Source organism: Paralichthys olivaceus, chromosome 4, assembly GCF_024713975.1.
Source record: "Paralichthys olivaceus isolate ysfri-2021 chromosome 4, ASM2471397v2, whole genome shotgun sequence".
Classification (NCBI taxonomy): Eukaryota; Metazoa; Chordata; class Actinopteri; order Pleuronectiformes; family Paralichthyidae; genus Paralichthys; species Paralichthys olivaceus.
The window spans coordinates 25138200-25164664 of NC_091096.1; the positions used below are offsets into that span (position 1 = coordinate 25138200).

The 26465-nt window shown below is 40.2% G+C and overlaps 4 protein-coding genes across 4 annotated transcripts; 1 reads left to right on the forward strand and 3 right to left on the reverse strand.

Moving 5' to 3' along the window:
- The first annotated feature begins 416 nt into the window (after positions 1 to 416).
- Positions 417 to 13336, forward strand: ppm1f (protein phosphatase, Mg2+/Mn2+ dependent, 1F). Its single transcript, XM_020102389.2, has 8 exons — positions 417 to 566; positions 2142 to 2375; positions 3658 to 3788; positions 4589 to 4791; positions 5329 to 5517; positions 7050 to 7193; positions 8336 to 8429; positions 9209 to 13336. Exons 2-8 carry the CDS (start codon positions 2212 to 2214, stop codon positions 9595 to 9597), a joined length of 1314 nt encoding a protein of 437 aa, XP_019957948.1. The 5' UTR covers positions 417 to 566; positions 2142 to 2211; the 3' UTR covers positions 9598 to 13336.
- Positions 13337 to 14797: 1461 nt separating this feature from the next.
- On the reverse strand, positions 14798 to 15932 carry LOC138407526 (C-X-C motif chemokine 10-like). The gene is made up of 4 exons (XM_069524366.1): positions 15773 to 15932; positions 15367 to 15508; positions 15213 to 15287; positions 14798 to 15079 (listed from the first exon to the last, which is right to left on the reverse strand). The coding sequence occupies exons 1-4, from the start codon at positions 15825 to 15827 to the stop codon at positions 14974 to 14976; spliced, it is 378 nt and encodes a 125-aa protein (XP_069380467.1). The 5' UTR covers positions 15828 to 15932; the 3' UTR covers positions 14798 to 14973.
- Positions 15933 to 18941: 3009 nt separating this feature from the next.
- LOC138407528 (C-X-C motif chemokine 10-like) lies at positions 18942 to 20109 on the reverse strand. The gene is made up of 4 exons (XM_069524368.1): positions 19921 to 20109; positions 19515 to 19656; positions 19359 to 19433; positions 18942 to 19225 (listed from the first exon to the last, which is right to left on the reverse strand). Exons 1-4 carry the CDS (start codon positions 19973 to 19975, stop codon positions 19120 to 19122), a joined length of 378 nt encoding a protein of 125 aa, XP_069380469.1. The 5' UTR covers positions 19976 to 20109; the 3' UTR covers positions 18942 to 19119.
- A 3408-nt stretch (positions 20110 to 23517) lies between these two features.
- On the reverse strand, positions 23518 to 24604 carry LOC138407524 (C-X-C motif chemokine 10-like). The gene is made up of 4 exons (XM_069524364.1): positions 24455 to 24604; positions 24091 to 24235; positions 23935 to 24009; positions 23518 to 23801 (listed from the first exon to the last, which is right to left on the reverse strand). Exons 1-4 carry the CDS (start codon positions 24507 to 24509, stop codon positions 23696 to 23698), a joined length of 381 nt encoding a protein of 126 aa, XP_069380465.1. The 5' UTR covers positions 24510 to 24604; the 3' UTR covers positions 23518 to 23695.
- Between the last annotated feature and the right edge of the window lie 1861 nt (positions 24605 to 26465).

Consider the following 26465-nt stretch of genomic DNA (forward strand, 5'->3'; position numbering starts at 1 on the left):
TCATAATGGATAGGTTACACTCAAGCAAACATGTTAGAGCTTTAACCATAGTTCAGTTATTATAATTTAATAGAGATATTGGATTGCATCATCTGTATTTTAAATTATTCTATCTTGCAGCAATCTTATACAGGCCTGACTAAAAGCCCCCACTCAAAAGAGAAATTACACTTTAAAAGGCTTTAGTGGCCATCCACAGTAGAAAGGTGCTATATTAATACAGACTGTTTACCAATTACAAATGGATTGAACAAGAAAATAATCAGCAAATCAATGAATAAGTAAATATCACTATATTTTCTAGGAACATTAATCAATGGCCTGTTAATCCTTTGTAGTATCAGGGGACATTTTATATCAAATGTTCTATGTGTAACTCTACAGCCATCACCACATTGGCAAAGTGTGGCCCTTTAAATACTTTATATAGAGGAGGGAAGACGGAAGTATGATGACGTACCGGAGAGTGGACCAATGGGAGGCAGAGTCCGCTGCAGCTCGCTCCACACTGAAGTCTGCGTTGTGATTTAATCATCAGTGTTTCACCATCAGCTCCACCAACGCAGGTTTGTATGTGCGTGCGTGTGCGCGTTATATGCTCATCTCGTACACCGTGGTCCATCCATCCGTCTGTCTGTCTGTCTGTTTGTGCGTATTTGTGGTTTGTGTGGGCGGACCACCACACTACAGTCTCTGCTAACCTAGCTAGCCCCAGCTAATGTAAAGTAACAGGCTCGTTGCTTAAATGAATCACGTTTTAACAAAGTCAAGCAGTAACGACGATAGTGGTGAAGGAACATCCATGACGGGGTCACTGTTCGCGTTCCACCCGTCGCTAGAACTACGGAAGCCCCGAGGCTCGTACCATGGTTACTGCCATAAACTGTAATGGAAAGGTGGCCACTCAGTCACTACACGTCCAACTTACACACGCAGGAACAACATGCTGAAGTGTGAAGTCACATAATGGAGCTGCCGCCTCATTTTCTCTAGCCGAGCTACACGACTTCATCTGCCTTCTTTGAATTCTTTGACCGCACAATGTCGTGACATAGTTAGTTTAACCACGAGCACACTTTGCAAACTCTTTCCATCGCATGTGTGATGTTTGTCAAAGTGTTGCTCAACCCTGTGTCACACTCAATATCTTTGTTGGAGCCAGTGGGGCAACTCCCAGTCTGCAGTATCCGGCCGGATGCAGATGAAGTTGGGCCCGTAGTCGCACTGTGTTGAGCTGTTTGTGGGTAAAGTTTGTGACACAACATGGTGCGTGTCTCTGTTGTGTCACTGAACCACTTTACTTTGTGTTCAATGCAAATCCACCGCACAACGTGAGACCGCTACATACTAGTACTGTGCAACGGAGTACACTGGGGAAATAATATTTCATAAGATGCACCACAAAACACGCATCTAATTGAAATGGATTGATGATGAAATTCCATTTCTGATTGACTTTGAAACAGAAGCCCAAAGTCTGGCCTCAAGTCAGGCTAAATCAGTCTGTGAAAATAGGGCAACAGTGCAGGTGACACGATGTTAAAGCTTTTTAACCTGAAAGGTTGTAGGTTATCTGAAGAGGAAAAATAGATAAACATGTACGCAGGTCAAATATCCGAGGAATACTAAGCAACATGTTGACACCTCCATGTAAATGAAATGAGTCTAAAGGCAACTTTATTTGATTTGAATAATGAGTAATAGACTAAGACTGTATATGGTAACAGAGAGTAGTCTGTGCTATGAAAATATTTTGTCAAGACCTATAAAGGATAGATGTTCAATACCCAACCTTCAGAATTCCAGGGTTAGGATTACATTAGACAGATAAATAGATGCATAACTTTATAAATCCCTGGTAAGAAATTAAATCATCATAGCAGCCAGGTATATGAAAATACAATAAAATTCAAGGTAAAAATACATAAGAAAAGAAAATACACAAGATGCAGCAGAAATCCAACACATGTTGAAAATATGACAGAAGGCAATGTTTAAAATATAATGATTGATGTCTGCACGTATCACACATTTTGATACTACCAGGGAAATCAAATCACTGTGTGAATTGTGTGCTACATCATTTTCCTATCACACACTGTCAGGGTGTAATTTAAAGCATTCTTTCTCTGCTGGTACAGTTTGCACTTGTGAACATTGAGCCCTGATCCTCTGTTCATTCGAGACCGCGCTGCAGCCATAGTCAGCGAGATGGAGGAGGAGACCCGGTCTTTCTTGGGGAGGTTTGTGGACGAGTTCCCAGCTGCTCTGGAGGAAGACAGTCCGCTGCCCGTCAGCCCTCTGAGTCGCAAAGTCTCTCTGGAAGAGCTGCATGGAGAGAGCCTGGAGCTGGGCCTGAGGCTGCTGACTGCCAGGTATGACTGGAGGGAGGAGCAGCGTCTCCCACAAGCGCCGGCTGTGCACCTAATAACTGACTGCTCTTGTTGTGGCCTTGGATTCTGATTCCCTGTTTGATCTGTATAACTGGCCATATTTGAATACAAAGCCGTGACTTTCTCCTTTGTTTGTATGAAGTAATACATTTTCTACTTCCTAATTTTCCTTTTAATTGATTGACTGCATGTCAACAATCAGGTGGAAATCTCATGAAAATATGCAATATTTAAGATCAGTGTGAAAGAAGGAACGGTGGTATTGAAATGCACCTGAATTTAAATGATCATAAGATTTGAAGTCTAGTTTTTACATCTATGGCACAGTTGTGAGGTTTTTCGTCAGTTTCTTTTCACACCATCGTATTTTTCAGTGTCATATTATTAATATATGTGCCTGTACTTGTAAATATATCACTGTGAGGACATTTTGGACTCGTCCTCACTTTCTGACATACTTTTAAGGGCTGTTTCAGGGTTAAGATTTGGACTAAGGTATAGGATTAGAATTAGGTTAGGGTTAGGGATTGAGTTTGGATGGTTAATGTTAGGGTTAGGGGCTATGGAATGCATTATGCCAATGAGTGTCCGCACTAAGAGAGATGTACAAACGTGTTTGTGTGTGTCTGCATTCTACTCATTCCTGGCAGCTCTGTTCTTGCCCTGCTCATGCAGTGTGTGGTTGATAGGGTGGAGTAATAGTTGCTGATACAGTGTGAAACTGCAACCAGGCTTAGTTGGGCTTGTTGTCTGGGTTCTGGGGCTCCTGGGTGGTTTGTGAAGCTCTGGGCCACTGACAAGAAACAGAGAAGCTAGCTCGACCATCAATAACAGCAAAACATACTGGAGAACTGTTCTTCTAGTTTTTTATCTTTTCATATTGAGAATAATAGAGAAAAGTCTGGTGTTTTTATCACTTCTGCCATTGTGTGCAAGTTGTCTGAGGTCATTAGTCTCCCTCTCTTCTTAGTAATATTCTAAGTGAAGAGTCTATGAATGAACCTGCTTTACTGCAGAGACACTATTGTTGTCCTCACTTCCTTTTTTCTATGCAGCAGAAATTAAATGACAGAGATGATCTCAGACATCTAAGGCAGGCCGTTTCCAGCAGCTGCCTGACCCAGTGCTGCTTTATCCATTTGTTTTTGCTTGTTTGTCTCTAAACTCAGGTGCATTTGTCAGCTCTGGCTGAACATTGTGTGGCTGACTGCATATCTCGAACGAAGGACACAACATGTGTTTCTCCTGGTGTTTGTTATTTCAGGGGTGCTCCTGCAGTCCTCAGTGCCCTCCTGTGCCAGGCAGCGTTGTCTCAGCTGCTGCAGGATGACCTTTCACGTTTCCACTGCCCAGAGGAAACTGAGGCCAACCAGGAAGAAGAACAGAAAGCAGTCTGTGAGTTTGAGGTTTATTTTATTACCTTCACAAAGAGGTTTTGTTTTTGTCTTTGTTAGTTTATGTGTTAGACAGCAGGATTACGCAAAAACTACTCATCAGACACAGGGACATGACTCAAGGAAAAACCCATTCAATTTTGGAACAGATCTGAATTAGTGGGGGGGATCCCAGTTTTTGTTTTGTTTTACACTTTCTCTGCAGCAGGGGCGCAAAAGGATGCTCTCACATGCAACAGATTCTGAGTGACAGATACATAGAATAAAGAGAGAAAGAAGTTCTTGTGGGAGGGAGAGAAAAACATCACAGCAACGGAGCAAAACACCAAGTTAGAGATCTGAAGTGTAAAAAGAAGTGTTTATTATGAACATGTGGTAGGACAAATTAGAACATGGCAAACTGCCAAAGGTCTTGATAATGAATGGAATACACTGCTTTGACATGGTGAGGGGGAATTAGCCTGGCAGAGGTATGCACTCTCCGCTCTGAGCTCAGTTCTAGTTGCTCATTTTGCTGTTGTTAAAGGTTATTGTGTAGAATTTAGTGACATCTAGTGGTGAAGTTGCATGTTGCAGCTGAACCTCACCCATTAACGAAATGAATGTCCTGCTTTCTCTGTCTGCTGATAAAAGACTCTGTCCCATAGACAGACTAAGAGATGAGATGTCTGCTATGAACAGCTGGTCGTTTTCATTCTCTTACGTGTGTCATGTAATGTACTGTATTGACCAACAGCAAAAAGTAAGAACCCAAAGACTGTGGTTTATGTCTTGTTTATTTTTGTTTTATTTAATCGTCAGTACTTCAGTCAGAGGCAGTCCAACGTCTCTTCCTCAATAAGCTGATAGATGTAGCGCTGGCGTGGCATCAAAACTTCCTCAAGCCTTCCCCGTCCCCTTCCCAGTTCCGCCGCTGCTCTGTTCATGCCATCAAGAACACAAGGAGAAAGATGGAGGACAAACATTTGGCCTTAGCTGAGTTTAACCAGCTCTTCGGAATCCAGGTACAACACTTATTCTTCTTTCTCCTGTTATTTAGTGATTAAGAAACTTGAAAAATACAGAAATCAAAATGGCTATGTGATTAAACTTTGCAATAGAAGGGGTCTTCCAAGTACCTGCATTTTTATTTTTGCTCACTATCCCTTGATTTATATGTGCAAATGCTTCATATCTTTAGGTATCTAAGGTAAAAGGTTATGTAAGTCAATACATTTTGATAAATGATGACTGGACTTGTATTAGACTGAAATAGGGTTAGGGTGTTAAGTAAAAAAAAAAAAAATTGCATCCTAATTTTTTTAAATAAACACATAAAACATTGATCCAAAATATGTCTTCATGTAGAAAAAATATATTTCTGAACACAGAATAAATTATTTGAACTATGGACATTTTTAGTTTTGTCTCTGCTCCTCTCCCACCACTTTGATACCACTATGATATGCATACAACAATCTTACGCTCACAGGATGTCTTTTCATAATGTTGATAAAATAGGTCAAACATCTACTTCTTTCTCTCTTCACACAATGGCCCAGGATGGAGTGGAGCGTGCCTACTACGCCATTTTCGATGGACATGGAGGGGTGGACGCTGCCACCTACACAGCAACTCACCTCCATGTTGCCTTGAGTAAACAGGAAATGCTCCAGAGCGACGCAGCCACTGCCTTTAAAACTGCCTTCAAACGCACAGATGACATGTTCAGGGACAAAGCAAAGAGAGAGGTACTGACGTAGCACTGATTACACCCTGAACTCACTGCCGTCCGCTGGTACTTACTCCTGACCTTACACACACTGGTGTGAGTGTGCCACTGGAATATTTACAGTACAAAATTAGAACTTACTAAGATATATACACATTTAAAGGGATAGTTAACAGAAAAATGAAAGTTCACTCATTATCAACTTAAAGGTCCAGTGTGTAAGATTTAGGTGAAAGGGATCTATTGGCAGAAATTTAATGCAGAATAATCCTCATGATGTTTTCACTAGTTTGTTTCATCTAAATTGTATGAATTGTAGTTTTCTTTACCCCAGAAAAGTCCCTTTATATTTAAATACTTTATATTTACATGGAGGGATCCTCTCTACGGAGGCCGCCATGTTTTTTTACATTAGTCCAGACTGGACAAACTAAACACCTTTTGAGTTTTTATGACAACTGAAGCTACCACAGGTTCTTTTTCATGTTTGGAAGGAGAGGGTGAGGTGAGGGGTGTTCAGCTGCAACATGCAAATTCAACACTAGATATCACTAAATTCTACACACTGTACCTTTAACACTATGCCAATGGAGGGGTGGGTGAAGTGTTTGAGTCCACAAAACACTTAAGGAGTTTCAGGGGTAAACAGTGTTAGAGCTAAAGTGAACTCTTCTTCAGATGTAATAAAACAACCTCCATACTGCTGGTGTAGTGCCATCCATGTGTCTGCCAGCCCTGACATTCTGTGTTTTAAGCCTAAAAGTCCATTACATGAAATAGCGATGCTAGCTGATGTAGCCACACAAACCCAGCAGGAGCCCTTGGGTGAGAGTGTGTGCAGTGTTCAAGTGTGCCCATGCATATGTGAATGCACCCCCGAGGAGCCTATCAGAGGAAATTTAGGCTTTAAGCGTGCTGTAAATAAAGTCATTTTGAGTCGGGTTTGAATGTCTGGGCTTGTGGACACTTTGATGACCACATGAGCAGTATGGAGGCATGTTATTTTTTTTTCTGTTGTTTTATTACGGCTGATGAAGAGATCACAATTGATTTTAATTGTATTGGATTCTGCTCCAACACTGTTTACCCCTGAGACTCCTTAAATGTTTTGAGGACTCTAACACTTCAACCACTCCTCCATCGGCTTAGTGGTGAGTAGATAATGAGGGAATTCTCTTTTTTCGGTGAACTATCCCTTTAAAAACTGTAACAAATTTGTTGATTTAGGTAAAATTCAAAATATAACCCCACTATTCATTTTAAGGCTTTTGGATTAAAATATTTTTAAATTCCATTTACCTTTTATGATTCTATCTACCCATCATATTCCATTTCACAATTTGATTTTGTATGTGGTGTGATCTTTGATCATTTATAGTCTTCACTTCATACTTGCTTTTATTAAAAATCAGTCTTGCTATTTAAAGGTATGTGAACTCTGTGTAGCACCTCAACATTAAAATCAATCCCGCATGTGTTGTGAGTGTTGCTTGTCCCAGTGTGCATCGCGGCAGAGAACCTCAGGGTGATTAATAACCTGTGTGTTGTCAGCGTCTGCGGAGCGGCACTACAGGCGTGGCAGTGCTGATCCAGGATCAGGAGCTGACTGTGGCCTGGCTGGGAGACTCTCAAGCAATGCTGGTCCGAAAGGGAGAAGCTGTAACACTCATGGACCCCCATAAACCAGAGAGAGAAGTAAGGATACATCTCTCTCACACCTACACACACATGCGCGCACACACACACAAACACACAACAACACAGATATCTCTGGAGTGTTCAGGTGAATGGTGGTGCAGAGGCAAGATGTTTCATCAACATGTCCACTCACTTGTGGTGAATCTGTATCTGCTGAACTCTCACAAGGGCTCACTCAGACATTATCAAGAGTTTCTACTTGGAGGCTGGCAGGAGAAACTCTGACTCTGTGATTTGCGTTCTCTTATACAGACCCTCCGGTTGATTTCAGAAGATTATCTGGAATTTGTGGGTGTTTTATACAAAATGTGACTTCACAGTAAGGCACTTGAATCCATTTTTAACATGTTTGACTAAGCCATTATCATTACAGACAAGTTGGTTATCAGATTCAGCACATTAACAGTCAAAGAGAAGCCATAATAAATGTGCATTCAGGCGTGCACTGAACTCCGGAGATCTTCTGCATTTTCTCTGGAGGCGGTGCATGTGTGAACGCAAATGAGAGCCTCCAGACTTTCTGTGGACTTTCTCCGCCTGGCCGCCTAGTTTAAAGTCAGCAGAAAGTTTGCAGAATCCAATGTTGGAATACAGCAGGAGATCGTCGCTGGATTCACCGCGAGCAAGCGGGATGGTTGATAATGTCTCTAGCACGAGTCAGATGCAAAAATATCTCTGGTGAAAACACGGTGTCATACACGTGCAAGACATCAACAAAGATGTCAAGAGAGTTTGTGGTGATAAGAGGCTACATCGGTGTCGATGTGCCATAAGCAAAATCACGTGATCTCCTCAGCGGAATTCATACCTCCTGCCTCTGCCTGCTACTCCACCCCTCACCTGGATCCCATGGATTATTTGTTGTTGTGAACACTTCTGAACACGGAGCCTCCCACTGCGTTGTGCATGTGTGAAAGGCAAACTGCGCATAGAAGTTGATGAATTGCCCTCTGTCTAAACATTTGTCTGTTTCATGTGATTATGACTTAAAAATGATTTGGTTAATCCAAAAAACAATCATCAAATTAATTAATACATTAGATAATTAGATGATGCATGTTCCAATAACTTCAAATACAAGTTCAGATATAATTAATGATGAAAAGGTAAGCTCTGTCTCTTTTTCCCCCACTGTCCAGGATGAGAAACAAAGAATTGAGGATCTTGGCGGCTGTATCACCTTCATGGGTTGCTGGCGTGTTAATGGCACCTATGCTGTATCGAGAGCAATAGGTAAGTCAGTCACAACCAGCAGGACCTGAAAAGTTGTGCTGATACAAACAGGGTCTCCACCCTTGTTGATAGTGAGCGCCCTCTGCTGGACAAACTACTGCAGCTGGTCTGATACGCTTCTAGACTGTTTTTAATTTGAATGGGTCATTCGCCCCATGTTCGAATGACAGTCCTACATGGTGATGACCAGGAAACCATAAATTAAGATTCTGCAACACCTGTGATCAGTTTTTTGCAGTAAAGCAGAGAATATCCTCACTTATAGCTGCACTTCTGTACCGAAGGTTTGCAATATGCAACATCACCACAAGATGCCACTCTGGACCTTTAATTCAGAGATTGATTTCTCATGGGTCTGTATCCTCTCAAAATTGTACATATTTTATAAATAATTTTTGGAGGATGACGTTCTATTTCTTTTTTTGAAGACTATGTTTCACACAGCTGATCACTGGTTGTGAATAAAAATGTTATAGCCATGAGACAAAAAAATTACTGCTACTGTTCTCAGCTATATAACTGCAGCTTAGAAATATGACAAGAAGGGACATAGCTGAATGTGTAATTTGTTGTCATCTTTAGTTTAACAAATGAATCACAAAAGTTTATTTCCCATTTAAAAAAAAAAACTAGGAATTAATGTCCTATTGGATGTCCGCGTGTTCAACATTTACCGGTGATTTAATAAAGATACCCTCAGGTCTGGACTCAGTCTGCTTGAGGATTTCCTGCTGTACTTGGCTGCAGCTGCTGATCACACATTCATACCTTTCCTCCAGGTGACTTTGACCAGAAGCCCTATGTATCTGGAGATGCTGACTGCTCAACGATCCAGCTGTCCGGAGACGAGGACTACGTGTTACTGGCGTGTGATGGCTTCTTTGATGCAGTCAACCCTTCAGCAGTCCCAGATCTGGTCTTGGATGCACTCCAGCAGCCTGGTGACCCTGACGGAGGAGACACTCAGCAGAAACAGTCTGAGGAGATTATTGGACTGAGAGTCGCTCAGCATTTGGTAAGTCATGCTAAGGCAGCTGGCTCTAGTGATAACATAACAGTGATGGTGGTGTTCCTGCGTTCGCCGATGCAGTTGCTGTCTCAAGACCCTACTACAGGAACTGCACAAGATACTGAGGACTCCACTTCCCAAGTTGCTGCAAAGCAGTGAAGGAGGAAATCTACTGTCTAGACACCACTTTGCTAAGCTACTGCCTGAATCAGTATATGTCAGCCTTTTTGCAAAAAGACATCCTGCTGACTGACAAAGTTCATTTGATGCTAATGACGCAGCAGGTTGTTGTCACAATACGTAACTGCTTTGGAGCAAAATAGCAGATTCTAGTGTAACTAAATCAGACCACTTGGTCACAACGGTCTGATGGATGCAGGGCGAGAGGAACCTGTACAGCTACCTGTAATAGAACAGCACATACTGAGTCCCCAAATGTGTTCTTACAATAGGGATGTGCACTTTTTATCTCACCAATAACCAGTACTCATTAATTAACCATTATCCGACAGGAAACTATTTTTACAAGGATTCATTTTTAAATGTGCAAACAATTTAAACAATAAAATAGAACAATAATTCTACAGTTTTTGATTTTTGATTAGGCTACCTAGACTGTGTCCGCCTACAAAATCAGATTTGTCTCCTATTTACATACAAGTGTTGCACCGTTGTGTCATTTTAAAGCTGTGTGCAATGCTCTTTACATCACTATCTGTCTCTTGCCTCTCTCGGACTATCCATCAGCAGCATTGGGATCAGTCCTGCCGCCGAAGTGCCCCAGTGGACCATTAAAACATCCATTATGTTTTACCATCCTGAGCAGTCACGCAAACCTAATATCGGTTCTAATTTTTGCTTTGGTGATCATAAAGGTAAACTGCTGCATGTACAGTTTGCAATGACATTAATCAACCTCCATAACATACCAGGTCAAAGCGGACATCTTGTCTGCTGGTTTTTATTCCGAAACAGCAACATGTCCACTTGTGAATCCTTTGGCAGAGAATGTTCAATCAGATGATACTGATGTCCCACAGTAGAGATGGAGTTTATCTTATCTAAGAGTGGTCAGCCACATTAAACATCTGATTTTTAAAAGATTTCTAACTATTAACTTACTGTATTATTCAGTCAAAATACTTATTGTCGGTTAGTGGTTAAACTTAATTATGCACATCCCTATCCCCATCATATGATATCTTTACGACTGTATGCGTGTATGATTTTTAAAGTCTGCTTTAAACCTCCATATCGGTTGTTTATCTGTGTGGTATTGACTGTAAAAAGGGCTTTGTATCTACGTGGGAGTTTAGCTGTTGCAAAATAGTTTCCATTCAGTTCTGTTTTATAAGAAATACTATTAACATACACATTGCAAGTATTCAGTCCTTGTTTCTGTTATGGCACAGGAGGAAAACTTTGTTTTTAAATATATTTTATTGAAAAGAATGGCCAGCACATTATCAGAATAATACACAATAAATGTGTCCACCTTCCATTTTTCATTTTCATAGTGAACAGTCCCTTCCATCAAAGCCCCACCACATCTCCCCCCATCCAACCCCCCAGCACCCCCCATGGAACTATTGTAACCAGGCAGACAATATGACAGAAATGTATAATGTGAGGTAAGAGATGACCCGAAGCGATTCATCACAGAAGGCAAAGTAGTTAAGGCAATTCAAACTGTAGTGCAAATGTGCGCATTTGGGAGTAAATGCCTGAATAAGTTACAGGCAATAATGTCAAAGAAATTAAATTAACACAGCAGAATCAAAACAAAAGAAAATAGAAAATAAGAAAATGGGAAAAGAAAAAGAAACACTACAGTGACATTTCTCCAGGGGAGAGCTGGTTAACATAACTGATCAGTGGCTTCCAATGAGAATCAAATTTATCAGAGGAACCTCTGAGCGTGAACTTTATTTTCTCCCGTTTTAAGAGGAACAGAGTTTAAGAGGCACAGCCAGGCCTTAAATAAGTGATGTAAGGGTGATTTCCACAAAAACAGAATCTTCCGACGGGCAATCAGAGAAGTAAAAGTAATGGCATTCACCCTTTGACATTCAAGTCACAAGGGGTCTATTGCATCCCTCATCTAATCTGCCCGGGTAGATCTTGGTAAGCCTGGCCTTACTGTAGTGAATTCTATGTACTGACACAGGAGGAAAACATTACTGAAGCAGATGTGTGACATGAAAGGCCATAATGATTTGAAATGTATAAACGGAACACTGAAATGTGACATTTAACCACTACAGAATACGTAATGTGTCTGCATTGAAAATTTTACTTTTTACGTTTTTTTGAATGTGTGCTTTGAATTAAGCTCTTTTGAAAATTTAAATTACATTATTTCCAAACATATAGGTTTTTTTCAGCTTTACAAATTCACATAGAAAGTTCCAGTGTCCTAAGTTGGCACCACAGTGGCAGATTTAACTTTAATATCTTTAAAAGTGTTTATGAGTAATGTCTCCTTTTTTATCAGATAGGTAGTCAGAAACAGATTTTTATTATTCGTAGCCAAGTGGCTAATTAAGCTAATTATAGCTTCATTAGTCTATCGAAAATGATATCGACCTTCTTCCACAAATTTCTACCTGTATGTGGAACACGTATTTTGTGAAACTCACAGTTGGTATGTGTGTTGTAGATTGTCTGAGAAAGCGCAGTGCTGAATTTTGTGCTATTTGAACATATGATATTTTCAATATTAATAAAATATAAATAAACAGGCGACCAGCACTCTGTAGCAGGCAGTAGTAGTAGATGCCTGTTGCACAGCTCATTCCACACAGGCAGTAATAATTAACTAAGGCTAATAGCTCAGCGTCTTCATGAACTACAGATCTCTGTATGTAGCATTGTTCTTTAGCTTTGTGACACAGGCGTCTGGGACCAGCCTCAGAACTTGTTAATAAGTCTTGGCTTTGGAAATACTGAAAGCTACTTCTTCAGATACCAAACCAGTTACCTGATCATGCTAGCTTTAGAGCAAATTAACACAAAGTTAATTCCATTTCTTATCCTTTAAAAGGCTGGGGGGAAAAAAACTTCTCCAAAACAACATCAAGTATTTCAAAACGTTTGTGCCGAGATAATGTTGCTACGCTATGATTCGACAATTTCTGCATGGTGAAGGGTTTTAGCAAGTTTAATTCAAATCACACACGGATGGTTTTAACAGATTTAATAGTAGAATAATCAGTAGAATTTGAATGGAACAATTTTGTGTTTTGCTGTGGTCAATCACCACGTAGATTCATTTGCTTGTAAGATTCAAATAATTCCAGCTTTTCTTTGCTTCCATATTTCGGGAAATATTGTTATGACAAGTCTGTTACCTTTATTTAAACTGTTATTATTTTTTGTCAAACTTAAGTTCTCATTTACCACATCTACTGTACAGTGTTTTTTCTTCGACTCAGTATTACATGCAGTGTTTGGAAATTACCACGTGTCTTTGAAAATAACCGTGCAAAAAGGTCTCAGATGGGTTCTGCAGTGAGAAATGTTTTATCACAAGTAGCCTTAACTGTGCTGCACTGGATTATAATCCACTTTCTTTTCTATCTCTAATGCCAAACAGTATGACAATTAAGTATTTTACACTGTATAGGGATCACTGAGGGAGCATCAGTGATCCCAGACTAACTGCGTAAGCTTGTCTGACGGGTGTTGCTTCTTTAACTGGATCACAAACAGTATTTCTAACGCATAAAATGTTTTTCTTTTTTCTTTTATACGTTTTTAACAGGTATTGATCATATTTTATTGTGAACATTAAGATATCAGCTTTAATGATTTTGGGATGTATTGATACTGTTTTGCTCACAAGATGGTTTGCTGTTTTAAATAACGACTGAATAAAAAGCTGTGTGAGTTGAATATATTTTGAGGATGCGTATGCCACTTATTTAAAGCAAGGTTATGGGTGTCATTTATGTCAACTTAGAGCATATAACATAAATTTACACTGTAAAAATATCAGATTGACATCTGGAAATGAGATGTTTCAGAAGATGATTAGATGATTGTCTGGTTGAATTGGTGAGACTCAGAGTTAATTTAAAAAAAAAACATTAAAAGATCTGAAAGACTCCACATCTGGTAATAAAACAAAGTACACATTTTAAAAACATTGATACCATGACTAATAAAACACTGAGTTTCTTGAAATGAGGCAAACAACTGAGTTGAATTCTAACAAAAGGTTTTATGGAGCAATGCCCAGAAAAGACCCCAGAGGAAAGCTTTTGGCAAAGTACAGTAGACAGTATCCTCTTGGCATCACTACAATGAGTTCTAGCCAAGTGACAACCCACCATGACATCACCTGTTTTGGCCATATCCATATTTGGAGCCTGACTAAGAGTTGGAGGACACGGCACACACTACCACCTGCCCCAGTCTGATAGAGCCCAAATGAAGTGGCTTCTCTCCCCTCTGTTCCAGCCACCTCTCCACTCTCCTCAACAGGTCGAGGCAGATGGCCGCCCAGATGTGTTTGGTTCTGTTGGCAGCTTCATCCAGTTTTTTTCTCTCCACATTCGCCAATCCGGGAACTGTTGGGTTTCTCTATAATATAATATGATATATAATATAATAATAACATAGACTTGATGCATCAAGGAGACCAGAAGGTGAAACAATATCCAAACACTAACAGAGTAACATGAGCAACTGTCACCCCCAAGTCTGAAGATGTCTCCCATATATCTTCCTCTACTTGTGTCACCCAGCACATCCATGAGTGGATAGAATTGCTGTCACTCTCTATGTTACATGTAGATGTTTGTATCCTATTGGATAGTTAAGGCTAAATATGCATTCCTAAATCACATTGTGTCTTTATGTCTTGCCACTAGTGTCTCTGTCTGGCACATCTGAATTAGATATGAAAGTCCCTAAGCATAGACAATACTAAACCTGACCTTGGGTACTGCTTGGAGAGAGAAGGGAGTATCTGTGGAATGAGACAGCCACTACTTCCTGTACAGATATAGTGTGATATACACTATATACATAATGTATAGTGGCATATACAGTAATGTGTGAGGTTGAGCAAAAATTCCTCAATGGTCTCGATTTTAAAATCTCATAAAGTCCCTTGAAATCATGTATGTTGGGATTTGGCGCTACGCAAATAAAATTTAACTGAAGAGATTTAATATTTCTTACACTGCAGGTCCACATTGCAGTGCTGCACACACATAATGAATACAACAATCTCATGGGGAAATAGCAGGAGAACATGATGACCAGCCTGCACAACAACATCCAAACCCTTTAGGATGACCAGGAATGCTGGGTGGGAGCAAATCCCTGAAGAAAAAACCGCAAGTACAGGAAGTCCATCCATAGTTTTTTATTATTGTAAATATATGTACAGATTATTTACATTGTATATAAATATATGTGTGAAGACAAGTTGAGAACATGATCTGATGATCAGCCACAGAGAACATTTGAACACTTAATAATAACCTGACAAAGGTAAGCTTCTATGACAACAGTGGTTCAGTGCCATTACATGGCGGCTGGTGCAGAGTCTGTGATGCGGCTGCTTGTTGAGTTCAAGGAATTTGTTTGACTGGAGCTCGTCGTCATGATCACTCGTCTCTTGTTCTCCTGCCTGAATCAACAAATGACACTGTTAGTTAAAAAGCGATTTGAATGTGAAGCAGCCACAGTGTTGTGTGAGACCCCTTCCCTGCAACAAGACTGTGTCATGTTGTCAGATGTTTCTACAGTCGAGCTGGACTTACTTTTTTTTGTTCATCAGAATTAATTTTCCAAGTTGTGACAGTGGATCCACGCATTTCTCCTCTTCTTTAATGGTGCTGTGAGAGAAACATGTCATGTTAAAGAAACCCTGGTGAATGGCACGTGAATGTGAAGTCATTCAGGTCATCTACTCACATAATAATCTCCGTTTGATCGCAGAAGCTGTTTGGTGGGTTTATGACTGGCTCTGACTTGATATGCCGCACGAAGTGTTTGGTGACCTGGCCGATATAACCGTTTAAGCACTTGCATTTTCTGGATCTGCTGTCCGGCATTCCTGTGGGAAGAGGAGACAGGCATTTAGGACTAGGTTAAAGGTCAGCTCACCAGACTGTACTGAAGCCTGATAACACCAATAAATGGCATTCTGCAATTCTAGGATAGAGCGAATGATATTGCCTATTTTGTTTCCGGAATTTCTCCACAGCTTTAAAGATAAAAAGATATTTTCTTGTATGCGTAATGATATAATTGGCAAAGTGTCATAAACAGATTTTGGTTTTCTGTGAATAAAATGACATTTTCTGATTTAGTACAGTACCTTGAGCACAGAGGACAAGCAGGCAGCTGAGGAAGGTAATAGTGGATGAGTTCATGGTTGTGGCTGTAGTCAGGTTCTGGCTCTCCCTGTAGTGTCTCTCTTCAGTCTGGACTCCTGGTGATAAACAGCACAGAAAGTGTCATCCTTTTATACGCAGGGAATCCAGGGCATGAGTAGCAGCACTTTCATTTTCACTGTCCCTTCCCTTTTCTTCAAGTAATACTTTTTCCCGGAATCAGAAAGCTCTTCTCTAGAAAGTTTGTTTCAGTGTATCATTGTGTTAAAATCTGCACACAAAGCTATTCTGCGGTGGGGGCGTGACCAGTCAGAAACAATATGTATATGTAAAATGAATGAATGATCTACTTTTCCTGATAATTGTTAAAGATGGATGAAAATGTAAAAACAAGCAAACAAACGAGCAGGGACAAAAAACTTTCCCAAAAAACCATTGCCTGACTGGGGTATGTAACACATGCAGGCTATACATCACTCCTCTATATATTTTCTGATTTGGTTGCAAAAAGACATACATGTTGCTATTTTTAATGTATATTCCAATCTATCAGACTAGAAAAATGATTACATTTGAGCTCATCTAGTGACATAGATGAAAAGTTAGCTACAACCCAGGTTGGAATCAGTGAGGGGCACTGCAGGTAAATAAACCCACGTCCTCAAGATAAATTGATTTGTCCAAATGAGGCTTAAAGGTCTCCAGACTCATGAGCAGCTGTGTGAGGCTGTTCCTTTAGTGTTTGAGCTAAATGCTAAGAACCATTGCAAAAAAGCATTAAATAAGAGGCAAAACTTAAGCTGATGGTAATGTCACCAGATTTTTTAAAGAGTTTAAACAAAAGTAACACAAGTTAGCAAGTAAAAAAGTTATATAAAAAAATACAGTAATATCAAACTGTTTACTCCTCCATTAAAGACATGGAAAAGCATCAGATTATGAAGAACTAATCACATCATGAGGAAGCTAGAATCCTAAACCTAAAGGAGAAATTAGAAAACATAGATTCACATACTCAATAAATGAACACAAAATAGGTTTCATGTGGGATACTCTTGTCAAAGTAAATTCTTACTGTTTGTAAAAACACTGCTCCAACAGAAGATTTACCGAACCTGGAGTTCAAATTGAAAATATTCCTTTTTGAGAAAGGTCAGAGATGTGAGCTACTGCAGCAGAGTTGGGTTGAGCACGCCACATAGATGATGATGACCATTAGCATTCATGATATGGTGAAAGTCATTAGCTGTGTCTCAATTCACAGACTACATCCTTCAGAGGCTGCATTTGAAAACCGATTGCTTCACAGCAACGTGACCAGGCTGTCCAGTTTCAAAAGGCTTCTTCAAATGTCTGATCTAACCTTTCCCAAGAGCCACTGCGCTTCAGTGATAAACCCTATTTTAAAGAGGCTATGGTACCAATCCAATGCTTAAGTGTCGGGCTTCAACTTAAAGGTTCAGTGTGTAGAATTTTGTGATATCTAGTGTTGAAGTTGCATGTTGCAGCTGAACACCCCTCACCTCACGCTCTCCTTCCAAACATGAAAAAGAACCTGTGGTAGCTTCAGTTGTCATAAAAACTCAAAAAGTGTTTAGTTTGTTCAGTCTGGACTAATGTAAAAAACATGGCGGCCTCCATAGAGAGAGTCCCCTCCATGTAAATATAAGGTATTTAAATATAAAGGACTTTTTATGGGGTCAAGAAAACTACAATTCATACAATTTAGATGAAACGAACTAGTGAAAACATCATGAGGATTATTCTACATTACATTTCTGCCAATAGTTCCCTTTCACCTAAATCCTACACACTGGACCATTAACCAAACAGCTAACCATACACATGTGTATAAAACAAAGCGTAAACCTAAAACTTTGTAGTGTCCAACCATTATTCTTGTTTCAAGTCAACAGTTTTTTTATTTCAGTTCGGCCTTCCCAGTCTACACAGTCCACAAAGCAGGTGGCCTTCGTAGGCCCCAGAGGAAAGCTTTTGGCAAAGTACAGTAGACAGTATCCTCTTGGCATCACTACAATGAGTTCTAGCCAATTGACAACCCACCATGACATCACCTGTTTTGGCCATATCCATATTTGGAGCCTGACTAAGAGCTCGAGGACACAGCACACACTACCACCTGCCCCACTCTGATAGAGCCCAAATGAAGTGGCTTCTCTCCCCTCTGTTCCACCCACCTCTCCACTCTCCTCAACAGGTTGAGGCAGATGGCCGCCCAGATGTGTTTGGTTCTGTTGGCAGCTTCATCCAGTTTTTTTCTCTCCACAGTCGCTAATCCGGGAACTGTTGGGTTTCTCTATAATATTGTACGGTGTCTGTTATGGAAGTTTTCTGGGGGCTGGTGAAAGCAGAACTCAGACAGCAGCTGATGTCTGATGCAGAAGATTTTAACATAGACTTGATGCATCAAGGAGACCAGAAGGTGAAACAATATCCAAACACTAACAGAGTAACATGAGCAACTGTCACCCCCAAGTCTGAAGATGTCTCCCATATATCTTCCTCTACTTGTGTCACCCAGCACATCCATGAGTGGATAGAATTGCTGTCACTCTCTATGTTACATGTAGATGTTTGTATCCTATTGGATAGTTAAATCTAAATATGCATTCCTAAGTCACATTGTGTCCTTATGTCTTGCCACTAGTGTCTCTGTCTGGCACATCTGAATTAGATATGAAAGTCCCTAAGCATAGACAATACTAAACCTGACCTTGGGTACTGCTTGGAGAGAGAAGGGAGTATCTGTGGAATGAGACAGCCACTACTTCCTGTACAGCTATAGTGTGATATACACTATATACATAATGTACAGTGGCAAATACAGTAATGTGTGAGGTTGAGCAAAAATTCCTCAATGGTCTCTATCTTAAAATCTTGTAAAGTCCCTTGAAATCATGTATGTTGGGATTTGGCGCTACGCAAATAAAATTTAATTGAAGAGATTTAATATTTCTTACACTGCAGGTCCACATTGCAGTGCTGCACACACATAATGAATACAACAATCTCATGGGGAAATAGCAGGAGAACATGATGACCAGCCTGCACAACAACATCCAAACCCTTTAGGATGACCAGGAATGCTGGGTGGGAGCAAATCCCTGAAGAAAAAACCGCAAGTGCAGGAAGTCCATCCATAGTTTTTTATTATTGTAAATATATGTACAGATTATTTACATTGTATATAAATATATATGTGTGAAGACAAGTTGAGAACATGATCCGATGATCAGCCACAGAGAACATTTGAACACTTAATAATAACCTGACAAAGGTAAGCTTCTATGACAACAGTGGTTCAGTGCCATTACATGGCGGCTGGTGCAGAGTCTGTGATGCGGCCGCTTGTTGAGTTCAAGGTATTTGTTTGACTGGAGCTCGTCGTCATGATCACACGTCTCTTGTTCTCCTGCCTGAATCAACAAATGACACTGTTAGTTAAAAAGCAATTTGAATGTGAAGCAGCCACAGTGTTGTGTGAGACCCCTTCCCTGCAACAAGACCGTGTCATGTTGTCAGATGTTTCTACAGTCGAGCTGGACTTACTTTTTTTTGTTCATCAGAAACAATTTTCCAAGTTGTGACATTGGATCCACGCATTTCTCCTCATCTTTAATGGTGCTGTGAGAGAAACACGAGTCATGTTAAAGAAACCCTGGTGAATGGCACGTGAATGTGAAGTCATTCAGGTCATCTACTCACATAATAATCTCCGTTTGATCGCAGAAGCTGTTTGGTGGGTTTATGACTGGCTCTGACTTGATATGCCGCACGAAGTGTTTGGTGACCTGGCCGATATAACCGTTTAAGCACTTGCATTTTCTGGATCTGCTGTCCGGCATTCCTGTGGGAAGAGGAGACAGGCATTTAGGACTAGGTTAAAGGTCAGCTCACCAGACTGTACTGAAGCCTGATAACACCAATAAATGGCATTCTGCAATTCTAGGATAGAGCGAATGATATTGCCTATTTTGTTTCCGGAATTTCTCCACAGCTTTAAAGATAAAAAGATATTTTCTTGTATGCGTAATGATATAATTGGCAAAGTGTCATAAACAGATTTTCGTTTCCTGTGAATAAAATGACATTTTCTGATTTAGTACAGTACCTTGAGCACAGAGGACAAGCAGGCAGCTGAGGAAGGTAATAGTGGATGAGTTCATGGTTGTGGCTGTAGTCAGGTTCTGGCTCTCCCTGTAGTGTCTCTCTTCAGTCTGGACTCCTGGTGATAAACAGCACAGAAAGTGTCATCCTTTTATACGCAGGGAATCCAGGGCATGAGTAGCAGCACTTTCATTTTCACTGTCCCTTCCCTTTTCTTCAAGTAATATTTTTTCCCGGAATCAGAAAGCTCTTCTCTAGAAAGTTTGGTTCAGTGAATCATTGTGTTAAAATCTGCACACAAAGCTATTCTGCGGTGGGGGCGTGACCAGTCAGAAGCAATATGTATATGTAAAAATGAATGAATGATCTACTTTTCCTGATAATTGTTAAAGATGGATGAAAATGTAAAAACAAGCAAACAAACGAGCAGGGACGAAAACTTTCCAAAAAAAACCATTGCCTGACTGGGGTATGTAACACATGCAGGCTATACATCACTCCTCTATATATTTTCTGATTTGGTTGCAAAAAGACATACATGCTGCTATTTTTAATGTATATTCCAATCTATCAGACTAGAAAAATGATTACATTTGAGCTCATCTAGTGACATAGATGAGAAGTTAGCTACAACCCAGGTTGGAATCAGTGAGGGGCACTGCAGGTAAATAAACCCACGTCCTCAAGATAAATTGATTTGTCCTAATGAGGCTTAAAGGTCTCCAGACTCATGAGCAGCTGTGTGAGGCTGTTCCTTTAGTGTTTGAGCTAAATGCTAAGAACCATTGCAAAAAAGCATTAAATAAGAGGTCAAACTTAAGCTGATGGTAATGTCACCAGATTTTTTAAAGAGTTTAAACAAAAGTAACACAAGTTAGCAAGTAAAAAAGTTATATAAAAAAATACAGTAATATAAAACTGTTTACTCCTCCATTAAAGACATGGAAAAGCATCAGATTATGAAGAACTAATCACATCATGAGGAAGCTAGAATCCTAAACCTAAAGGAGAAATTAGAAAACATAGATTCACATACTCAATAAATGAACACAAAATAGGTTTCATGTGGGATACTCTTGTCAAAGTAAATTCTTACTGTTTGTAAAAACACTGCTCCAACAGAAGATTTACCGAACCTGGAGTTCAAATTGAAAATATTCCTTTTTGAGAAAGGTCAGAGATGTGAGCTACTGCAGCAGAGTTGGGTTGAGCACGCCACATAGATGATGATGACCATTAGCATTCATGATACGGTGAAAGTCATTAGCTGTGTCTCAATTCACAGACTACATCCTTCAGAGGCTGCATTTGAAAACCGATTGCATCACAGCAACGTGACCAGGCTGTCCAGTTTCAAGAGGCTTCTTCAAATGTCTGACCTAACCTTTCCCAAGAGCCACTGCGCTTCAGTGATAAACCCTATTTTAAAGAGGCTATGGTACCAATCCAATGCTTAAGTGTCAGGCTTCAACTTAAAGGTTCAGTGTGTAGAATTTTGTGATATCTAGTGTTGAAGTTGCATGTTGCAGCTGAACACCCCTCACCTCACCCTCTCCTTCTAAACATGGAAAAGAACCTGTGGTAGCCTTTAATTGTCATAAAAACTCAAAAGGTGTTCAGTTTGTCCAGTCTGGACTAATGTAAAAAACATGGCGGCCTCCATAGAGAGGGTCCCCTCCATGTAAATATAAAGTATTTAAATATAAAGGACCTTTTCTGGGGTCAAGAAAACTACAATTCATACAATTTAGATGAAACAAACTAGTGAAAACGTCATGAGGATTATTCTACATTACATTTCTGCCAATAGATCCCTTCCACCTAAATCTTACACACTGGACCATTAACCAAACAGCTAACCATACACATGTGTATAAAACAAAGCGTAAACCTAAAACCTTGTAGTGTCCAACCATTATTCTTGTTTCTAGGTAACAGTTTTTTTATTTCAGTTCGGCCTTCCCAGTCTACACGGTCCACAAAGCAGGTGGCCTTCGTAGGCCCCAGAGGAAAGCTTTTGGCAAAGTACAGTAGACAGTATCCTCTTGGCATCACTACAATGAGTTCTAGTGTGGTGTCTGAAATGCTATGTGTAGTCCTCCCCATAAAAGAAACGTATATGTGGCTTTTAGGTTCACCGGTCCTGAGGAATTTGGAGTAAGCCTGAATAAATAGTAGGGTGTTAGGACACACTTCAAAGGGGAACACTAAAATTTGAGATAGTATCTCTCTTCCCGTTACTGGATAACTGGGAAGAGCTGGATAAGTAACTAGATGTGTTTTAATTAGGTTTACGCAAACCCTCCTATATAAACGAGGAGATGAAGTTGCTTCGAGAGAAGATTCACATTGGCCCCGAATCTCTCTCCAGGCAGATTGCTTTGCTTGTACTGATGCTGAACTTTTTGTAATAAACCTTTATATACAATCAAGACGGTGTCATCGGAGATTCCTTCATCATCCTCACATCATCGCAACCCCAATATACGACACTAGCCAAGTGACAACCCACCATGACATCACCTGTTTTGGCCATATCCATATTTGGAGCCTGACTAAGAGCTCGAGGACACGGCACACACTACCACCTGCCCCAGCCTGATAGAGCCCAAATGAAGTGGCTTCTCTCCCCTCTGTTCCACCCACCTCTCCACTCTCCTCAACAGGTTGAGGCAGATGGCCGCCCAGATGTGTTTGGTTGTGTTGGCGGCTTCATCCAGTTTTTTTCTCTCCACAGTCGCCAATCCAGGAACTGTTGGGTTTCTCTATAATATTGTACGGTGTCTGTTATGGAAGTTTTCTGGGGGCTGGTGAAAGCAGAACTCAGACAGCAGCTGATGTCTGATGCAGAAGATTTTAACATAGACTTGATGCATCAATGAGACCAGAAGGTGAAACAATATCCAAACACTAACAGAGTAACGTGAGCAACTGTCACCCCCAAGTCTGAAGATGTCTCCCATATATCTTCCTCTACTTGTGTCACCCAGCACATCCATGAGTGGATAGAATTGCTGTCACTCTCTATGTTACATGTAGATGTTTGCATCCTATTGGATAGTTAAGTCTAAATATGCATTCCTAAATCACATTGTGTCCTTATGTCTTGCCAGTAGTGTCTCTGTCTGGCACATCTGAATTAGATATGAAAGTCCCTAAGCATAGACAATACTAAACCTGACCTTGGGTACTGCTTGGAGAGAGAAGGGAGTATCTGTGGAATGAGACAGCCACTACTTCCTGTACAGCTATAGTGTGATATACACTATATACATAATGTATAGTGGCATATACAGTAATGTGTGAGGTTGAGCAAAAATTCCTCAATGGTCTCTATCTTAAAATCTCGTAAAGTCCCTTGAAATCATGTATGTTGGGATTTGGCGCTATGCAAATAAAATTTGATTGAAGAGATTTAATATTTCTTACACTGCAGGTCCACATTGCAGTGCTGCACACACATAATGAATACAACAATCTCATGGGGAAATAGCAGGAGAACATGATGACCAGCCTGCACAACAACATCCAAACCCTTTAGGATGACCAGGAATGCTGGGTGGGAGCAAATCCCTGAAGAAAAAACCGCAAGTACAGGAAGTCCATCCATAGTTTTTTATTATTGTAAATATATGTACAGATTATTTACATTGTATATAAATATATATGTGTGAAGACAAGTTGAGAACATGATCCGATGATCAGCCACAGAGAACATTTGAACACTTAATAATAACCTGACAAAGGTAAGCTTCTATGACAACAGTGGTTCAGTGCCATTACATGGCGGCTGGTGCAGAGTCTGTGATGCGGCCGCTTGTTGAGTTCAAGGTATTTGTTTGACTGGAGCTCGTCGTCATGATCACACGTCTCTTGTTCTCCTGCCTGAATCAACAAATGACACTGTTAGTTAAAAAGCAATTTGAATGTGAAGTAGCCACAGTGTTGTGTGAGACCCCTTCCCTGCAACAAGACTGTGTCATGTTGTCAGATGTTTCTACAGTCGAGCTGGACTTACTTTTTTTTGTTCATCAGAATTAATTTTCCAAGTTGTGACATTGGATCCACACATTTCTCCTCATCTTTAATGGTGCTGTGAGAGAAGAACGAGTCATGTTAAAGAAACCCTGGTGAATGGCACGTGAATGTGAAGTCATTCAGGTCATCTACTCACATAATAATCTCCATTTGATTGCAGAAGCTGTTTTTTTGGTGTATGACTGGCTCTGACTTGATATGCTGCCTGATGAACGGTTTGGTGACCTGGCCGATATAACCGTTTAGGCACTTGCATTTTCTGGATCTGCTGTCCGGCATTCCTGTGGGAAGAGGAGACAGGCATTTAGGACTAGGTTAAAGGTCAGCTCACCAGACTGTACTGAAGCCTGATAACACCAATAAATGGCATTCTGCAATTCTAGGATAGAGCGAATGATATTGCCTATTTTGTTTCCGGAATTCCGGATTATTGGCAAAGTGTCATAAACAGATTTTCATTTTCTGTGAATAAAATGACATTTTCTGATTAAGTACAGTACCTTGAGCACAGAGGACAAGCAGGCAGCTGAGGAAGGTAATAGTGGATGAGTTCATGGTTGTGGCTGTAGTCAGGTTCTGGCTCTCCCTGTAGTGTCTCTCTTCAGTCTGGACTCCTGGTGATAAACAGCACAGAAAGTGTCATCCTTTTATACGCAGGGAATCCAGGGCATGAGTAACAGCACTTTCATTTTCACTGTCCCTTCCCTTTTCTTCAAGTAATACTATTTCCCGAAATCAGAAAGCTCTTCTCTAGAAAGTTTGGTTCAGTGAATCATTGTGTTAAAATCTGCACACAAAGCTATTCTGCGGTGGGGGCGTGACCAGTCAGAAACAATATGTATATGTAAAATGAATGAATGATCTACTTTTCCTGATAATTGTTAAAGATGAATGAAAATGTAAAAACAAGCAAACAAACGAGCAGGGACGAAAACTTTCCAAAAAAACCATTGCCTGACGGCTATACATCACTCCTCTATATATTTTCTGATTTGGTTGCAAAAAGACATACATGCTGCTATTTTTAATGTATATTCCAATCTATCATAATAGAAAAATGATTACATTTGAGCTCATCTAGTGACATACGTGAGAAGTTAGCTACTACCCAGGTTGGAATCAGTGAGGGGCACTGCAGGTAAATAAACCCACGTCCTCAAGATAAATTGATTTGTCCAAATGAGGCTTAAAGGTCTCCAGACTCATGAGCAGCTGTGTGAGGCCGTTCCTTTAGTGTTTGAGCTAAATGCTAAGAACCATTGCAAAAAAGCATTAAATAAGAGGTCAAACTTAAGCTGATGGTAATGTCACCAGATTTTTTAAAGAGTTTAAACAAAAGTAACACAAGTTAGCAAGTAAAAAGTTATATAAAAAAATACAGTAATATAAAACTGTTTACTCCTCCATTAAAGACATGGAAAAAGCATCAGATTATGAAGAACTAATCACATCATGAGGAAGCTAGAATCCTAAACCTAAAGGAGAAATTAGAAAACATAGATTCACATACTCAATAAATGAACACAAAATAGGTTTCATGTGGGATACTCTTGTCAAAGTAAATTCTTACTGTTTGTAAAAACACTGCTCCAACAGAAGATTTACCGAACCTGGAGTTCAAATTGAAAATATTCCTTTTTGAGAAAGGTCAGAGATGTGAGCTACTGCAGCAGAGTTGGGTTGAGCACGCCACATAGGTGATGATGACCATTAGCATTCATGATATGGTGAAAGTCATTAGCTGTGTCTCAATTCACAGACTACATCCTTCAGAGGCTGCATTTGAAAACCGATTGCATCACAGCAACGTGACCAGGCTGTCCAGTTTCAAAGGGTTTCTTCAAATGTCTGACCCAACCTTTCCCAAGAGCCACTGCGCTTCAGTGATAAACCCTATTTTAAAGAGGCTATGGTACCAGTCCAATGCTTAAGTGTGAGGCTTCAACTTAAAGGTTCAGTGTGTAGAATTTTGTGATATCTAGTGTTGAAGTTGCATGTTGCAGCTGAACACCCCTCACCTCACCCTCTCCTTCCAAACATGAAAAAGAACCTGTGGTAGCTTCAGTTGTCATAAAAACTCAAAAAGGTTTAGTTTGTCCAGTCTGGACTAATGTAAAAAACATGGCGGCCTCCATAGAGAGGGTCCCCTCCATGTACATATAAAGTATTTAAATATAAAGGACCTTTTCTGGGGTAAAGAAAACTACAATTCATACAATTTAGATGAAATGAACTAGTGAAAACATCATGAGGATTATTCTACATTACATTTCTGCCAATAGATCCCTTTCACCTAAATCCTACACACTGGACCATTAACCAAACAGCTAACCATACACATGTGTATAAAACAAAGCGTAAACCTAAAACTTTGTAGTGTCCAACCATTATTCTTGTTTCAAGTTAACAGTTTTTTTATTTCAGTTCGGCCTTCCCAGTCTACACGGTTCACAAAGCAGGTGGCCTTCGTAGGCCCCAGAGGAAAGCTTTTGGCAAAGTACAGTAGACAGT

Excerpts from the sequence above, each read along its gene's own strand:
- LOC138407526 (XM_069524366.1), bottom strand. The coding sequence starts at position 15,827 with ATGAACTCATCCACTATTACCTTCCTCAGCTGCCTGCTTGTCCTCTGT. Across the intron at positions 15,509-15,772 it reads GCTTGTCCTCTGTGCTCAAG|GAATGCCGGACAGCAGATCC; the intron begins GTACTGTACTAA and ends CTCTTCCCACAG. Across the intron at positions 15,288-15,366 it reads GATCAAACGGAGATTATTAT|CACCATTAAAGAAGAGGAGA; the intron begins GTGAGTAGATGA and ends TTTCTCTCACAG.
- LOC138407524 (XM_069524364.1), bottom strand. The coding sequence starts at position 24,509 with ATGAACTCATCCACTATTACCTTCCTCAGCTGCCTGCTTGTCCTCTGT. Across the intron at positions 24,236-24,454 it reads GCTTGTCCTCTGTGCTCAAG|GAATGCCGGACAGCAGATCC; the intron begins GTACTGTACTTA and ends CTCTTCCCACAG. Across the intron at positions 23,802-23,934 it reads ATTCTGATGAACAAAAAAAA|GCAGGAGAACAAGAGACGTG; the intron begins GTAAGTCCAGCT and ends TTGTTGATTCAG.
- LOC138407528 (XM_069524368.1), bottom strand. The coding sequence starts at position 19,975 with ATGAACTCATCCACTATTACCTTCCTCAGCTGCCTGCTTGTCCTCTGT. Across the intron at positions 19,657-19,920 it reads GCTTGTCCTCTGTGCTCAAG|GAATGCCGGACAGCAGATCC; the intron begins GTACTGTACTAA and ends CTCTTCCCACAG. Across the intron at positions 19,434-19,514 it reads GATCAAACGGAGATTATTAT|CACCATTAAAGATGAGGAGA; the intron begins GTGAGTAGATGA and ends TTTCTCTCACAG.
- ppm1f (XM_020102389.2), top strand. The coding sequence starts at position 2,212 with ATGGAGGAGGAGACCCGGTCTTTCTTGGGGAGGTTTGTGGACGAGTTC. Across the intron at positions 4,792-5,328 it reads ACCAGCTCTTCGGAATCCAG|GATGGAGTGGAGCGTGCCTA; the intron begins GTACAACACTTA and ends ACAATGGCCCAG. Across the intron at positions 7,194-8,335 it reads CCCATAAACCAGAGAGAGAA|GATGAGAAACAAAGAATTGA; the intron begins GTAAGGATACAT and ends CCCACTGTCCAG.